Source organism: Suncus etruscus, chromosome 15, assembly GCF_024139225.1.
Source record: "Suncus etruscus isolate mSunEtr1 chromosome 15, mSunEtr1.pri.cur, whole genome shotgun sequence".
NCBI lineage: Eukaryota > Metazoa > Chordata > Mammalia > Eulipotyphla > Soricidae > Suncus > Suncus etruscus.
The window spans coordinates 75,215,875-75,231,767 of NC_064862.1; the positions used below are offsets into that span (position 1 = coordinate 75,215,875).

At 62.4% G+C, this 15,893-nt stretch overlaps 3 protein-coding genes and 1 long non-coding RNA gene across 5 annotated transcripts; 2 read left to right on the forward strand and 2 right to left on the reverse strand.

Moving 5' to 3' along the window:
• The first annotated feature begins 210 nt into the window (after positions 1 to 210).
• On the forward strand, positions 211 to 9,504 carry LRCH4 (leucine rich repeats and calponin homology domain containing 4). 2 transcript variants are annotated; one of them, XM_049789294.1, is made up of 18 exons: positions 211 to 463; positions 4,091 to 4,235; positions 4,318 to 4,444; positions 4,543 to 4,648; positions 5,571 to 5,707; positions 5,786 to 5,901; positions 5,982 to 6,081; positions 6,210 to 6,300; positions 6,373 to 6,455; positions 6,535 to 6,596; positions 6,703 to 6,825; positions 6,906 to 6,974; positions 7,055 to 7,158; positions 7,252 to 7,335; positions 7,599 to 7,684; positions 7,760 to 7,897; positions 7,988 to 8,065; positions 9,210 to 9,504. In XM_049789294.1, the coding sequence occupies exons 1-18, from the start codon at positions 244 to 246 to the stop codon at positions 9,312 to 9,314; spliced, it is 1,974 nt and encodes a 657-aa protein (XP_049645251.1). In that variant the 5' UTR covers positions 211 to 243; the 3' UTR covers positions 9,315 to 9,504. The 2 variants fall into 2 exon arrangements, with proteins under 2 accessions (XP_049645251.1, XP_049645250.1); XM_049789293.1 differs by lacking the exon at positions 9,210 to 9,504 and adding an exon at positions 8,256 to 8,843.
• Positions 9,505 to 10,286: 782 nt separating this feature from the next.
• On the forward strand, positions 10,287 to 11,366 carry SAP25 (Sin3A associated protein 25). The gene is made up of 3 exons (XM_049788178.1): positions 10,287 to 10,605; positions 10,684 to 10,950; positions 11,067 to 11,366. Exons 1-3 carry the CDS (start codon positions 10,543 to 10,545, stop codon positions 11,364 to 11,366), a joined length of 630 nt encoding a protein of 209 aa, XP_049644135.1. The 5' UTR covers positions 10,287 to 10,542.
• Positions 11,367 to 11,576: 210 nt separating this feature from the next.
• On the reverse strand, positions 11,577 to 12,505 carry LOC126030542 (uncharacterized). The gene is made up of 2 exons (XR_007503134.1): positions 12,289 to 12,505; positions 11,577 to 11,779 (listed from the first exon to the last, which is right to left on the reverse strand). It is a non-coding gene; the product is annotated as an uncharacterized LOC126030542 (long non-coding RNA).
• Positions 12,506 to 12,507: 2 nt separating this feature from the next.
• LOC126029954 (insulin receptor substrate 1-like) lies at positions 12,508 to 14,160 on the reverse strand (the record flags this gene model as incomplete). The annotated part of the gene is made up of 2 exons (XM_049788179.1): positions 13,460 to 14,160; positions 12,508 to 13,309 (listed from the first exon to the last, which is right to left on the reverse strand). Coding segments are annotated over exons 1-2 (1,212 nt in total), but the record flags the coding sequence as incomplete, so codon positions are not given.
• Between the last annotated feature and the right edge of the window lie 1,733 nt (positions 14,161 to 15,893).

Sequence of the window (15,893 nt, forward strand, 5' to 3'; positions counted from 1 at the left end):
GCTCGTTTCTGGTGCCCCTCCCTTCTCGCGCCTCTGCCCTCAGCGCCGGAGGCTCCGCCTCCTCCCTCCCTCAGCGGCTTCTGATTCGCCACTTCCGACACGTCCGGGAGCTCCGATTGGTCGGCGAGCGCTTCCTTGCCCGGTCCCGCCCCCTCGGAGAGACTACGGCGGCTCCGAGGAGGGGGAGGGGCGGGAGGGACGGCCGGTCCCCGTCAGTCAGGCAACGGGAGCCGCCGGGAGCGGATGGCGGCCGTGGTAGCGGCCCCACTCGCCGCCGGGAGTGAGGACTCGGCGCCCACAACTTCCTTTCCCGGGACTCTGGGTCTGCCGGGGAGCCGCAGTGCCGAGCGAGCCCTAGAGGAGGCCGTAGCCACCGGGACCCTGAACCTGTCCAACCGGCGCTTGAAGCACTTCCCCCGGGGCGCGGCCCGCAGCTACGACCTGTCAGACATCACCCAGGCCGGTGAGTGAGCGAGTGCGCCTGGCCCTGAGCCTCATTTGCATGACCACGCCCCCGCGGGCTTGGGCCCGCCCCCTTCACCTGGCCGTCGGGGTTCTTTCTGGACCTCTCTGATCTGTATCGCGTTCGAATCCCGGCAGCCCATAGGGTCCCCCGAGCCTGCCAGGAGCGATTTCTGAGCGCAGAGCCAGGAGGAACCCCTGAGCGCCGCCGGGTGTGACCCCAAAACCCAAAATAAAATGAAATAAAGAAACCTATGCTGACCCCCAAGATCCCCCCCCTCCTTTTTAGGAAATGTCTAGACAAGGAGCATTGAACGCTCAAGACTGCCTGGCCAAGCTCTCTTTGGCTCTCCCACCTTGTCATCCTGACACCCCGCGTCTGTTTATTTGCATAGAGGCGCACCTGTCGGGTGGCCCCGCCCCTCACCTGGGTGGCTCATTTGCATAATTTTCACCACCCACTTCCGATCGCCCCCCACGATCGCCTCGACTTAACGCCATTTCTCTTGCTCTGCTTGGTCTCTGCCATGAGAAACCCAAGCGCTCCTCCCCACCTCTACCCGGGTTCGCCCGGATTCACCCTGTGTTTCTGTTCACTTGGCTCCTCCTAGCCCTGTCCCCCGAGATTGCTCGCTGGCCCAGTTACTCCCTTTACTCCGCCGTCGATTATCCCTAACAGCACCCCGACTCTATACCATAACACCTTGTACCCCTTCTCCGAGGCCCGTGTGTGTGTGTGTGTGTGTGTGTGTGTGTGTGTGTGTGTGTGTGTGTGTGTGTGTATGTGTGTTTGTATGGTCACTGGGGACCTACCTATCTACCTGTGACCTCAGGGGGACTGAGAATGCCCGATTCAGAGTGTGTTGGTCCCCTCGCAGGGGGAGGCTGGCCTGAAAGGAAGGAAATCTTATCTGCTCTGGGCCAGGCCAGCTCCCGCCACTCTTGGGGTATCTGATGACTTGGGGTGGGGGCGCGCGCGCTCGCCTGTCACAGGTGAGTCAAGACTCAGCAACCCAGGAGGCAGCCTATGTGACCTTGGGCAGGCAGCTGAGGCAGAAGACTGCATTCCGGAGTCCCACCCAGGTCCCACCCTGGCCCTGCCCAGGGTGGATGTGAGCCTGGGGACAGCGTGAGGAAGGGGGTTGCAGGGGTGTGTCCCCTCGCAGGTGCCAGCTCCCCTCCAGACACAAGGGCACAGAGCTAGCCAGCCGGGGAGCTCCTGGCTGGACCTCACAGCTCCCTCCAGCAGGGATTGACCTCAGCAGCTGGGGAACACTTGCCTTCTGTTCCTTTCCCCTCCCCCCCCACTTGTTTTCTGACAAAGACCAAATGTTATTCTTGACTTCCGTAGGCCTCTGTCTCTCGGGGCGCCTGGGGAAATCTCCCCACGCCGGCGCTCCCAGGCCTCCCCTCCCCCGCTGCATTCCGGTCAGCCTAGGGTGCAGCTGGCCCCTTAGGGCCTGGGCCTTGGTTAGGTGGACTGGATCTTGGCCCCCTGAACCGATCAACCTCTTCCAGTCCCCTCTTCCCTAGACCAGCGGAAAGGGGAAGTGGAGGAGGCGCAGTTGGTGTGGTCTGGACACCCCAGCCCAGACTGCAGCATTCCCCACGGCCCAGGGTACTGAGGCTGCTTGCTCCCCTGTCCAGGCCGATCCTGCCCAGGGGCGCTCTGTGGCCCAGGTCCCCTCTTCTTGCACCCTGGTCCTGACCCAAGGTAGCTGAGTGGGGGTGGGGGGATGACAACAGGCTGCCTCACAAAGGAGAAGTTCTCACAAACCACATCCTGTTCCTCCTGAGCCTCCTCCCAGTGGGGTGCCTTTGCCCCCCCCCTCATGGGTCCCCCTCCACACTGCCCTCACAAGCTAGGTCTGCAGAGATGGGGTAGAGGGCACAGTTTGCCACCCCCCAGGGCCTTTACCTAGGAGCGTGGGATGGGACCAGAGAAGCATGGGGTCCCACCAGAATCTCACCAATTATTTCTGCTGCATTTCCTGTCACAAGACTCATTTCCTTGGGGGACAGACCCCAGTTTCCTGCCCCTCCAATGGTGCTTATCTTCCCTGGGGAGGCCTGTGAAGACACTCCCCATGTTTGGACCCCAGGGCTGGTCTCTCAGTGCAGGTGAACTGAAGCAGCAGAGGACCGGGGTTTAAGGAGTTCAACCTGACCCCCTTCACCCCTCTTTTTCTTTTATTTTTGGGTGGCATTCGGTGGCACTCAGGTTCTTCCTGGCTCTGTGCTCAGAAATTACTCCGGGCAGGCTCAGGGGATCATATGGGATGCTGGGGATTGAACCTGGGTCAGCTGTATGAAAGCAGATGCCATCTCCTCTGCTAACCGGTTCTCTGCACCCCTCTTCTCCCAGCCCCTCCTTTGCCTATGCAAAGGTGCTGCAGCCCTGAAATTTGGGCTCATCGAGAGGGAGACTGGGGGCCATATCTCACTGTGTGATCGCTTGTCCTGGCTGGCTGTGCGTGGTTGGTGTCATATAGTCAGGGCTAGAATAATAGTGGCGGTCTGTGAGACTCAAAGCTAGGCCGCTGGGCCCGTTGGCCTCCTCTGTGCTGAGAACAGGCTAAGGGCTGTCGAGGTGGAAGGTCCATGGGCATCAGAGGAGGGTTAGCAGGCGTTAGAGGTGCCCAGTGGGTGCCAGATGGCTCAGTGGGCTGAGCAGGAGATTGGGGTTCCATCCAGGCACTGGTGGTCTGCTGGGTTCCACCAAGAGTGACCCCCCCAAGCACCAAACTGGGAATAGCCTCAGCACTACCAGGTGTGGCCCCAAACCTCATGGGATCAAACAGAAGCAGAGACTGAGGGTGGAGGTTGGAGGTTGGGCCTCAGGAAACTCATATTCCTGCTTCATCCTCCCTCTCTCCTCACCCTTCCTCTCCCTTCACTCCTCTCCCCTCACCCTTCCCTCTTGCCTTACCCTCTCACCTCACTCCTCTCCTTTCCCTCTCCATCACTCCAGCTCCAACATCACTCTCCATCACTCCAGCTCCAACCTTTTCTGGTGAGCTCTGCCTTCCGCCTCTCCTGGCATCTCAGAATGACCCAAGTAAAAGAATCCTGTCCTTTCCTTTCCCTCTTCCCTTTATTTGGGTTTGAGGATAGTGTTCTGGTCTAGTCCCACTCTAGAATGTGTTGAGTCAGAGCACTCCCTATGGAGAGCTCAGGGTTAATGGGCCTGATGCTTTTTGTTTGTTTGTTTGTTTGTTTGTTAATGGCCATATCTAGCAGTGCTCAGGGTTACTCCTAGCTCTGTATGCAGGGATTACTCCTGGGAGACCATATGGGATTCTGGGGATCGAATCCATATTGGCCACATGCAAAGCAAGTCCCCTCCGTACTGTGCTATGGTTCTGGCCTTAGTCTTTTTTTTTTTTTTTTTTTTTGGCCACACAGCATCGCTCAGGGGTTCCTCTTGGTGCTGTGCTCAGGGATCACTTCTGGAGGTACTCAGAAGAGCATATGGGATGCCAGAGATGGAGCCCTGGTCGGCTATCGGCTGTATGCAAGGCAAAGGTCCTGCCTGCTGTGCTATGACTGAGACCCAGGGGCCGGCTCCATTTTCCTGGCCGAAGGCTCCTGCCCAGCTGACTCCCTCCTCCATCTTTCTTGTCCCTAGACCTGTCCCGGAACCGGTTCCCCGAGGTGCCCGAGGCTGCGTGCCAGCTGGTGTCGCTGGAGGGCCTGAGCCTCTACCACAACTGTCTGCGGTGCCTGAACCCAGCCTTGGGGAACCTCACGGCCCTCACCTACCTCAACCTCAGGTAGGAGACGGGGTGGGGCCGGGGGAGAAAGGGAGGGCACCTCGCTGACCCTGCAGGACCCACTCGACCTTTCTCCCCCCAGCCGAAACCAGCTGTCGACGTTGCCCCCCTACATCTGCCAGCTGCCCCTGCGTGTGCTCATCATCAGCAACAACAGGCTGGCTGTCCTGCCCCCTGACATCAGCGCCTTGGGGAGCCTTCGGCAGCTTGTGAGGAGGGTGGTGGGCGGGCAGGCGGAGGAAACAGGGTGGCTGGGGGGGTGCAGGGAGGGTCAGGTCAGGCTCTGAGGTGCCCCATTCCCGACCAGGACGTGAGCAGCAATGAGCTGCAGGCTCTCCCAACAGAACTGTGTAGCCTCCCGGGGCTTCGGGACCTCAATGTGCGCCGGAACCAGCTGGGAGCCCTGCCCGATGGTGAGGCCAAGGGGAAGCGGGGAGCAAAGGGGTGCAGAGGAGAGCCTTCTCTCTCCTCTCACGAGTGCGATGTTGGCTGGGTAATGGGGGCCAGGTAGACTGTGACATCACTCAATAGGGCATCAGGGAGACTGCCTGGGGTGTCCGTGGAACTGGGAGCTGGACTGCCCCAGGGTTCATGAGGCAGAGGGGCCCACCATGAGGTTGCTGGTCCATGTTATCTTGGGGCTCCCACTCTTTCCTCTGTTGGAAGAGCACACAGTCAGGCTGTCTCTGGGTCATCCAAGATCTCTGGGGTGCCCTGGAGTCCGTAGAAAGGTGGAGGAGGAGCCAGAGTGATGGGATGCTTGCCTTATGTGGCCGACCAGGTTCGATCCCTGGCATCCCATTATGGACTCCTGAACGCCGGCCGCCAAGAGTAATTCAATTTCCGAGCGCAGAGCCAGGAGTAATGAGCTGAGCATGGCCAGGTGTGGCCCAAAAACCAACAACCAAAAAAGAAAGGTGGAGGAATTATATTTCTGAAAGACTTGCAGGAGGAAGCCCCACTAGGCTGAGCGTTGAAGGGGTGTGGATAAAGAAGGGGCTCCCAGCTGGGCAGGCAGCATAGGCCATGATCTTGAAACCAGGGGAATCTGTGGGTGCTGAGGTGAGAGGGAGGGCAGCGAGCAGGCTGTGGGATCAGATGGGTCGGCCCAGGGCCCTGCACTGATGTTGTGTGTTGGGGCATACTCCCCCCCCCCCACACACTGCCAGGAGAGCAGCAGACAGGCCCATTTCCTGTGGGGGTGTTGCAGCTGGTGCAGAGTTGGGTGGAGATGCAGCAGGGCTTCCGCTGGAGTACCCAGGGAGGGTGGGCACAAAAGGAGCCACTGGCAGGTGGGGGCAGAGGATACCTCCCTTGACTTTCCCTCCCCCACAGAGCTGGGGGGCCTCCCTCTGGTCCGCCTGGATTTCTCCTGTAACCGCGTGTCCCGCCTTCCACTCTCCTTCTGCCGCCTCCGCCACCTGCAGGTCCTCCTCCTGGACAGCAACCCCCTGCAGAGTCCCCCTGCCCAGGTAGGGCACAGGCCAGTGGGTGGGATGGGGGGTCAGCAGCCAATGCTACCCTAACGTTGTACTCCCCCCCCCCCCCAGGTCTGTCTGAAGGGGAAGCTCCACATCTTCAAGTACCTGACCACAGAGGCAGGCCGGCGTGGGGGCGCGGCTCTGGGAGACCTGGTCCCTTCCCGCCCCCCAAGTTTCAGCCCCTGGTAAGCAGGGAGGGCAGAAGGCAGGGTTTGGGATGGTGGAGGGGTGTGGCGCTGACTCACTGCCCGAATGCCCGCCACAGCCCTGCCGAGGAGCTGTTTCCGGGCCGGCAGCACGACTCGGGGCTGGACTCCGGCTTCCATAGTGTAGACAGTGGCAGCAAGAGATGGTCTGGGAATGAGGTAACGTGTGCTTGACCCTGGACTCAGGGTCCCTCAGGGCAGGGAGGGGCTGGCACTACAATGAACCCCAACCCTGAGCCCCCAGAACACCCTAGAAAGTGTGTGAGATGGCTCCGTTTCTGCTGCAGTCGGCTGATGACTTCTCCGAGCTCTCCTTCCGGATCTCTGAGCTGGCCCGTGAGCCCCGGGGTCCCAGAGAGCGAAGGGAGGACGGCGCTGGTGAGTGCTGGAGTTGGGGCCGGGTGGAAGGGTGCTAGTGCACATCCTCTCTGACACTTCTGATGTGTCCAGCTGACGGAGACCCTGAGCAGGCGGACTTCAGTGACAGCCGCAGTACCACAGAGGTCGAGGAGCCAGAGGCCAACACTGCGGAGGTGAGGCCGAGGGAGGGGTAGCCCCAGCAGGGTTGGGAGGTGCAGACAGGCACCTCTCAGCCCCTCCACTTTTCTGCAGGAGCAGCAGTCCCCCAAATCCAGACCTGCCACAGGGGATGGGGAGAGGGTCCCAAGCAGCAGGTATTCCTCTGCCCTGTGCTGCCCCTTGCCCTGTCCCCTCTCCCTGCACTGACTCCCCCACCTGCCCTGTCCCTCTCTGCCCTGAGTCCCCCACCTTGCCCCGTAGGAGGGAGGAGCCTGCGGGGGAGGAGCGGCGTCGCCCCGACACCCTGCAGCTGTGGCAGGAGCGGGAGCGGCGGCAACAGCAGCAGCAGCAGAGTGGATTGTGGGGGGCTCCCAAGAAGGACAGGTGCGTGGGCTGCCGCCAGTCCGAGCCACTCTGCCCTGGCATGGACCTGCCCCCCGCTGACCTTCATCTTTGCTTTCTAGTTTTCTGAAGTCCGGGACCAGACCTGTGGGTGGGGGCATACCCACCTCGTGCACCCAGGCCACTTACAAGTACGTGTCCCTGCTTGCCTGAGCACCCCACCCAGCTACCCCCTGACCTGCCTCTTACTCCTCTTTCTGTCTTTCCTCAGTGGCACAACCAAGTCTCATGCCACCCACCTGGGAGGTTCCGGGGTGCAGGGAAGCCCCGGTCCCACTCACGCCCCCCAGGAGCCCTCTCCTCCAGCTGGGCCAGGTGGGTGGGGCTTTGAGTTGGGGGTGGGGAGCGGTGGGGTGGCTGGGCCAGTGAGACATGGACCCTAAGGGGCTGCCTCTTCCCGGTCCCCAGCTGCTGCGCCTGTTCCCCAGCCGCTGGGCTCCATTCAGAGACCAAGCAGCTTTCTCTTCCGGTCCAGCTCCCAGAGCAGCTCAGGTGTGTCCCCTACAGGTTCACAGTGACCCCCACTCACCTTGCAAAATTAACCCACTATCACCCTGCAATCAGCCCCACTCACCCTACAATGACCCTCACTCACCCTAAGATCTCCCCCTCTCTCCCTGTGGTTACTCGTGCTCCTATGGCCCGTTTGGCCGGGACTTCTCTGGGTAGTTGTTCCTTTATGTGGAGAATCTGCCGACACAGAGGCAGGAGACGTGGGGGTCAGAGCCCACAAATACCACGCACCCTTTCTCCAGGTCCTTCCTCTCCAGATGCGGCCCTGAGGACTCGGCGGGCCCCCCAGCTGGTAGACAACAGGGAGCTCATGGCTCAGCTGCGTCAGGTGAGCGGCCGAAGGACTTTGAGTGCACCTGTGATGGCCCATCACCCCCTTTGACCGCTCTCCCCTTGCCCTCAGGTTCTCGAGTCTCGGCTGCAGCGGCCCCTGCCTGAGGACCTGGCTGAGGCACTGGCCAGCGGGGTGGTGCTGTGCCAACTGGCCAACCAGCTCCGGCCGCGCTCTGTGCCCTTCATCCACGTGCCCTCACCTGCTGTGGTCAGTGGGGCTGGGATAGAGCATGGGGGCATTTCTGAGGGCAGGTCTCAACACTCTCCCACTCATCCCTGTTTCCCCTCCATACCCCAGCCAAAACTCAGCGCCCTCAAGTCCCGGAAAAATGTGGAGAGTTTCTTGGAAGCCTGTCGAAAGATGGGGGTGCCTGAGGTATGGAGGGGTGTCTGGAGCTGGCCTCTGAGAGGGTTGTGCATGAGGGTGGGCACTCCCAGGTTCTCCCTCCCCCCCACGCATGCTGTCCCCTTCCTGCCCTCTGCATGTTGGTGTGTGGCGGAGGACTTATGTCACTGCTGCTGACGCTGTCTTTGGCCTTGTCCATCTGTCCCACTCCAACCCCCAGGCCGACCTGTGCTCACCCTCAGATCTCCTCCAGGGCACCGCCCAGGGGCTGTGGACCACCCTGGAGGCTGTGAGGCGGGCAGGGGCCAGGGCGCCCTCACCCCTCCGGGCCCCTTCTGGTCTGGGCGGCTTCATCTTCTTCTACACGGCCCTCATGCTGCTGCTGTATGTCGTCTACACTCGACTCCTGGGTCCCTAGGACATAGCCTCCCCGCCCTGGCCCGTGCCCCCTTTCTATTTATAAGGTTCCAGGCCAGCCCCTTCCCAACTCCACCCGTGGTGCCTTCAGCCCCGACCAAAGACACTAGTGAGGCCCCACACACACTGACCTCAGAGGCCCCACTTGGTGCCCCCCAGCCTCTACCCCTTCCTGTTTAGCCTCCACGCCCACCTCTCAGTGCTGAGGTGCCTTCACGCTCCTGCCAGCTCCCTGCTCCCATGTTCCCCGAGCAGGGCCTTAACCTTCCCCTTGCTCCCTCCCCCACTCTCGGGGGCTAAATTATCTATATTTTGTAGAGAGACTCTATATTTGTAGGGGATTCAGGGCTCAGGCCCTCTGCTGACTTGTATAAATTGTACAGCCCGTGAACCGTCTTGAGTGTCTGCGTGTATCTGCATGTCTGTTTGCGTGTCAGTGTCTGTGTGCAACCGTGTGTCTGCATTTCCATGCTTGTCTGCGTGTGTGTCTGCTGATCTGCTCCGTCTGCTCCTGCCATGGCTGGAGCCTCCAACCTGCCAGGCTGTGCCCCTGCCTGCTAGGCCTGTGCCTCCTGTGGAAATGACAGGTTTCCCGACAGCCCCAGTTGTTACCTGCTGCCTCTCGCTCCCCTGACGCTGTGTGCGTGTCTGACTTGCGGCCACCCTGGCTGCATCCACCTTGAAGAGCTGTCCAAGGGCAGGGAAACGGGGTGCAGATCGGGGCCCCCCGGGAACTTAACCCGGCCCCTCCCCCCAGGAGTCCCTCTGCCAGCCCCACCACATCCTGGAGGAGGAGGGGGCCCCAGGAAGGGGCCTCCCCTACATCGCTGCTATGGTCCAGGCGCTGCTGGAACGGCCTTAGGGGCGAGGTAGCGCCTCCGGCTGGACCCCAGAACCAGAAGAAATGCGGGCCCAGCTCGCAGGCCAGGACTGGTGAGGGCGGCCTTGGTCCTGGCCTTGCCCCAGGGCGCAGCCTGCCTGCGGGTGTGAACGGGGGTCTGGGCTGGAAGAGCGCCCTGACTTTGTCGCGTGCAATAAAGCGGGACCCCCAAGGTTGTCCCCAGATATGTGTGTGTGTGAGTGAGAGCTCGCGCGACCAAACACGGGGGCGTCTGGGGGGGCGGCAGGGTAGCCTGACCCGGGCTCTGCTGTGCTCGGCGCCGCTTTACGCGCCCCGTCGCCAGGGGGCGCCGGCGGGAACGTGCGCCACGTGGGCCGGAAACGCGCCTGGCGGCCGCAGCGCCTCCACTGCGAGGCCTTCGAGCGAGGTGGGCGCTTGGGTCGGCGTTCGTGGCGCGCGGACGGCCGCAGCATGCTGCCGTGGGCCCCGAGGTCTTGGGGTCCCGGAGGCCCGCCGGCACCTGAGGAAGCGGGTCCATCGGCGAGCGCTGGCCTTGTGGAGGCCTGGAGCCCCAGAGAGGGAGCAGCAGGGTCTGAGCCAGTGAGGACCCCGGAGGACGGGTAAGGCGCAGGGCGCCCTCGGGGCAGGGAGGGCACCTTGCGGTTCTGGGTGTGAACAAATCCCCACCACCACCCTCGAAAGGGTGTGAGACGCCCAGGGCCTTGGGCTTAATGCTTGGAAATAAATACACAGCCTTGAATGTGGGCACTGCACATGAGGGGTCCCCACCGGAGCATTTCAGGGGTTGAGTGATAGCACAGCTGGGAAGGCACTTGCCTTGCATACAGCCAACCCCATTCCATCTCCGGCACCTCATGCGCCCTTGAATCTAGCCAGGAGTGACTGCAGAGCCAGAGTCAGCCCCTAGCATCGCTGGGTGTGGCTCCAAACCAAACAAACCAAAACACCCACCCTGAGCATTTAAGGGCTCCCCTCCTGCAGCCCACAGCCTCGGGCCCAATTCCGGTACAGGACCCTGAGAGAACTACATCCACAGAGAGAACTGCGTCCACAGCGCCCAGACCTGGTTGTTCAGCAGTCCCGGGGAACCCCAGGAACCCCAGGTAGGTACCAAGCCTTGTGCCATGCACCCTGCAAACTTCGCAGCTCAATTTAATGGGCATTTCACATACACATTCCCCCAGTTTCCGATGCCCCGCAGAGGGTCTGGCGGGTGAGGCCAGCCAGGATGGCCCTGCTTATGCCCTGGGACCCCAAGTACGAAGTGATGACCAGAGGATCACAGCTGTGGGTGAGTTGGGGTACCTATGGGGGAGGGTGGCGGGGATGCCCAGAGGGAACAGGACTGACCTCTCTGCTCTCCCCACAGGGGGCCGGGAGCTCTTCTGGGGGCTCCTTTTCCAACCGCACCCTCTGCCATCCCTCCTTCTGGCCCCTGTACCGAGCCGTCCCCTACCGCTCCCGCTCCCGTGGGCCCAAGGAGCCTGGCAGTGAGGCTAAGCTGAGTAGCACTCCCATTGAAGTCCCAGTGTTGGGCAGTGAAGATGTTTTTCTCTCAGACCCTCTGTTGCCCCTGTGCCCTATGTTGCCCCACTGCCAGCGCATTCCCCTGCACCTGTCCAAGCCCCCTGAGCAGGTGAGTGACCCCCACTTCCCAGTCTCCTCCAGTCCAGCCACAGCATGAGGGAGATGTTGTCACATTGCCTGTGTCTCTCTCCTTCCCTCCCTCCCTTCTCTACCTCTTCACTCCAGGTCAGGGGTTCGCTCAAGCTGCTGCTGCCGCCCCCTATCATGGCGACCTCTGTCTCCTCATCAACCAGGCTCAGTAGAGCTGAGCTCATCGCCCTCAAAGGCCTCCTGCAGATGAGCCAGGGGGAGCCCAAACCCAGCTCTTCCTCCGGAGCTTCAGACGACCTCTCTGACCTCTCTAACCGCGTGTCTGACCCACCTGGCCCCATGTTCAACCCTTCTGACCCTGAGTTTGAACCCCTTGACCCCGTGTCTGAACCCTCTAATCCTTTGGACCCTCCTGGCCTGTGTCTGACTCCCTGAGGCCCAGTGGTGGCCGGAGTTCTCACAGCACTGGCCCCTCACTACCCCCCACCCTGTAGCCACTGAGGGCAGAAGAATTTCCCCTCGACAAGTTGTTTCTGTGAAAAATTAAAACTGTTGGTTTGCAAGCCGGTCCTGGTGAGGGTAGCCGCGGGGCCCATGGTGGTGTCGGGAACTCCTGTGAGACAGGAGGAATCCATGAACCCAGGATTTTTCCAGCCTCAGCAGCGGAGCACCTTTATTTGAGGGTTGAGGGGGGGTCCCACAGTATAGGCCCCACTGGCTGTGTCCAGGAAGCAAGGAGCCCAGCTTTGGGGTGTGGCACATCACTTTAGGAGTGCTCTAGTCAGGGGGTCTTTCATCTCAGTTCAGGCCTGGCTGGAAGGTAATGAGTTCTTCTTTGGTTCCAGGTGCTGCAGGTGGGGTGGGTGGGGGAGGTCTCATCACTTAAGAGGCAAAGGAGGTATTTTAAGGGGGGGCCCAGACTCAGCTGATGCTGCAGGGATTCCACAGAGACTTGGGATGCTGCTGAGAAGGCCCATCCAGTTATTTTTTTTTCTGGGTGCCAGACTGTTCTAGAATGTTCTCCAGAGACTTTAATTTCCTGTGTTCCCAGAAATAGAACAGCTGGGAGAGCGCATGCGTTGCACACGATCGGCTCCCGGGTTCCATCCCCAGCACCCCATGAGGTCTCCCAAGCACTGCTAGGAGTGAACCCTGAGCACAGAGCCAGGAGTAAACTCCGAGTACCGACAGGTGGGGCCTCCTCTAAATTTCTAACTTCCAGCACGTCCTCCCCCGGGGCCTCTGCGGGAGCCGGTGATGGGTGTTAAGCAGGTCAGGACGGCCGCTTGGGACCGGGGCCTCTCACTTCGACCCCTCCTCCGGTCTGACAGGCTTGAGGGGGCCCGGGTTTGCTCACCGCAGCTTCCTGGCGGTTCCTGAGCTTCTGGAACTCGATGCGCGCGTAGCTGTGCAGGCTGGGCGCGTCCCCCGGGTCGGCCCCCCGCGCCTGCAGAGGCGGGATCAGCTCCAGGTCGATGTAGTTGAGGCGGCCGTCGGGGGCGGCTTCTCTGGGCCCCGAGGCGGCCTGCCGGATGCACACGTACTCCCCGGCCAGCTCGCCTCGCGGTGCGGACGGCTGCGGCTCTAGCACGTCTCCCCAGCCGTCTGGGGAGCAGGAGCGGGCCGGGGAGACGAACCCCGGCGGGTCGTGGCTCATGGGCTCGTACTCGGCGCCCACGCACTCCTGCTGCAGCGGGTGGGCAGCGGGGCTTGGGGGCGCCATCACCATGTAACCACCGGCCTCGCCGCCCCCCATGAGCTCGTAGTCCCGCCGGGCCCCCATACGGATGTAGCCCCCGACCCGCATCAGCCCGTCGGGGGCGTTCGGCCCGGGCCTGGCTAGCGTTGGGAGGAAGGCTGCGGGTTCGCGACACTCCCCCGGGGGTGGGCAGCCCCGGAGGGTCAGGCCGCTGGCCGGGGCGGGCGCCAGGGACTCGTAGGCGAGGGGAATGCAGGGTCTGGAGGTGCTGGCCGGGGCGTCCCTGCCACAAGCACCCCCGTCCCCCAGTCGCTTCATAGCGGCCAGGACGGTCTCGTGGATGCTCTGGGCCACCACGGCGTCAGGGGCCTGCAGCCACAGCTCCCCGGGACCCGTGGGCGCCGAGCGGCCGAGCTCCAGGAAGAAGAACGAGTCGGCGTGGCCGCAGCGGCGCACGCTGAGCAGGGACAGGCGCAGGGCGGGCTGCGGCGACGCCCGGGCATCCTCGGAGCACCCGACCCGGGGCTTCCTCTGCAGGCTCAGGACCCCCGAGCCCAGGCACAGCCGGTAGCTCCCGCTGCCCAGCCCTCGGGTCCGCCCCAGGCCCTTGGGCCGCAGCGTCACGGGCCACACGTCCTGGAAGGGAGCGAGGAGCCAGGGCTCGGGGTCCTGCGGAGAGCTGGGACCTGAAAAAGGAACGGGCGGGTCACGGGAGTGGGTGGGCGAACTCCCCCACGCACGAAGGTGTCAGTGGGTGGATGCGGGGGCTCCCCACGCACGAAGGTGTCCGGGCTCAGAGGCGGACCCCGGAGCCTTGCGAGGCCAGAGCCCACCCAGCCCCGCGCGGGCCTCACCGGAGGCGGCGGCTCGCACCTCGAGCAGGGCGCTGTACCACGCCTGCTGCTCCGCCTCGCTGGCCGCCGCCACGCCCAGGCTGCGGTCGCGCGTGTACACGACGATCAGGTGGCGCTGGTTGGCGTCCACGCGTTTGCAGATGGTGCACGCGCCCGCCAGGCTCACGCTGAGTTTGGGCGGCGCGCGGCCCCCGCGGAACTTCTTCTCGCTCTCGAAGCAGTCCAGGCGCGGCGGGTCCGCGCGCAGCACGAAGAAGCGGCGGCGCTGGGACTTCTGCTTGCGCAGGTGGCCGCACAGACGCACCGCGCCGCCCGCGGGGCCCGGGGGCACGTCCACCGCCTCGCACTCAGAGTCTGCCGCCGGCCCATCGTCTCCGGGCTTCATCCCCGGCGCCCCACGCGCCCCGAGTGGATGCCTCGAGGCTCTCTCCTGCTCCCCGGTGGAAATCGGGGCGAGGGTGCTGCAGCGGCCCCCAGGCCTCTCCCCGCTTGCCTGCGGGAGCCCTGGTGGCGACCCAGAGGCTCGCTGGGCCGGAGCTGGACCCAACGGGTCCCCTGGCCGCCTCTGCCGGCCGCTCCGCTGTCCACGCCCCCCGCGAAGTTAACCCTCGCGTGCCCCGGGCGGCCACAGCAGGACCGTGGGAGCCCCAGAGGCGCTGACAGCCCCGCCGGCGGCTCCTCCCCACAATTTGGGACCGGGCTGCAGCGGGGCGGGGAGGGAGGCGGCCGGACTGACTGCGGAGAAAGCGACCTTGGAGTAGACAGTCTCCTCTGGAGCGCAGAGGACGCGCGCTCCTAAGGTCCCCTAAGCCTGACAAGTCTTAGAAAGGCACCCCACAGCTTTCTCCACTCCCTACTGGGGCTCTCCCCAAAACCTGGGAGGCCCTTTCCTGCCACTGTTCCCTGGGAGTCCAGCACTGATTTAGGAGGTGCCTGGAGCCGGACACATTGACTTCCTGTTGGTCCCTGAGCACAGGCCATACATACCCCTGGGGAACCTAGTCAAGTGGCTCCGAAGGAAATCCTGCCAAGGGAAAAAACCGTTTTCCAGGGATGCTCTCCTTTCTTGGTCTATGCTGCCACAAAGGTCGGTGGTGCTGATCAGGGACCCTGAGATGGGACCCAGCTAAAATGTTTCGGGGAGTCCATTTCTGATCTCTGCAAAGACTCACCTGGGGGTGAGGGGAATGTCACTGGGCAGAGCAGTCTGCAAGACACTACTACTGTCGATGCTTGGATGGGACCATGAGGGGGACGGGACACCTCTGCTTATGGTGGGAGGGGACCCTGTGGAAGAGGATATTTGGAGGAACCAGCCAGAAACGAGTCTGACCAAAGCCAGCTCTGCTAAGGGCAGCTGGACAGTCAGGCAGGGTCACTGCAAAACATCCAGGAAGGAGTATCCCCCCAACTGGTACCAGCCACAGCCCCCAGGGTGGCCTTGACACATCACCATTGCAAAGAGAAAGACACTAAAGATGCCTACAGTCAGGGCAGCAGGAGGCCAGGCCTGGAGGGCGGGTGATCAATGCCAGGTGATTTAACCCACCGGGTACCATGAAAAGCCTGAGCCAAACACTGGGTTCAATTGGTTGCTCTAGCAACCACATTGCCCTTGGCCTTACCCAGGCAAGAGTCATTTCAGTCTGCTGCCCTGGCAACTCAACTGCTTCTCAGAAACAGGAAGTGGCAGAACTCAGCTCTGTTGGGTTCCCCAATCTGGGGACCCACTTGTGGGGCCCTTGGGTCAGGCCTGGTGCAGGGCTGCCCACATGGGCTCTCTGCATCCTTAGTTCTTGGGGCCTGTTACAAAAACAATCCACAGGGCTCAGCTAGGGCTAGGTGGTTGCTGGGTGCCCCACCTGCCCAGTCTCCAAGTTCTGTGCATCTGTGGGAGGGGTGCCAGGGGAGGGAGTGTGTGGGAGAGATGCAGGGACAAATCCCTCATCTTTGCCTCAGCACCAAGGCAGTTTTGCCTTTGATGTGCAGGTGGGGCCAGCTGAGGAGCACTTCCAGCAGAGCATGGCCACAGAATTGGCTATCGGGTCCCAAAGATGGGCCAGAAGCAATCAGGAGCCTAGATAAGCCCCTTGGGGATTAGCACAACAACCTTCAGGGGGCGCCGCAGGATGAGCCCACTGGACCTGCAGACATTTCTCAGGCTCTGGCCTTTCCCACTCAGTGCCACTAGCTGGGGGCAGCTGCTGCTGTTCCAGACCAGAGGAGACACGGCAGGAGACATGTGTCACGCAGGGAGTCCTTGATTTCCCTGCCCTGGGATCTGAACTGACCCAGTGTGACTTTGGACTGGCTTCCAGCCCCAGCCAGCAGCTGGCAGGAGTCCATGTCGGGTACAGGGGGACATTGGGCCCAGCAGCCACAGCTCCCCAGTAAGCAGCAAAGGGCAGT

What these genes read in the sequence shown, in the direction of transcription:
- LRCH4 (XM_049789293.1), top strand. Translation starts at nt 244, where the DNA reads ATGGCGGCCGTGGTAGCGGCCCCACTCGCCGCCGGGAGTGAGGACTCG. An exon ending in GAGAGGGTCCCAAGCAGCAG is followed by an intron (nt 6,597 to 6,702) that starts GTATTCCTCTGC and finishes CTTGCCCCGTAG; the next exon opens with GAGGGAGGAGCCTGCGGGGG. An exon ending in ACGTGCCCTCACCTGCTGTG is followed by an intron (nt 7,898 to 7,987) that starts GTCAGTGGGGCT and finishes TCCATACCCCAG; the next exon opens with CCAAAACTCAGCGCCCTCAA.
- SAP25 (XM_049788178.1), top strand. Translation starts at nt 10,543, where the DNA reads ATGGCCCTGCTTATGCCCTGGGACCCCAAGTACGAAGTGATGACCAGA. An exon ending in CCAGAGGATCACAGCTGTGG is followed by an intron (nt 10,606 to 10,683) that starts GTGAGTTGGGGT and finishes CTCTCCCCACAG; the next exon opens with GGGGCCGGGAGCTCTTCTGG. An exon ending in TGTCCAAGCCCCCTGAGCAG is followed by an intron (nt 10,951 to 11,066) that starts GTGAGTGACCCC and finishes TCTTCACTCCAG; the next exon opens with GTCAGGGGTTCGCTCAAGCT.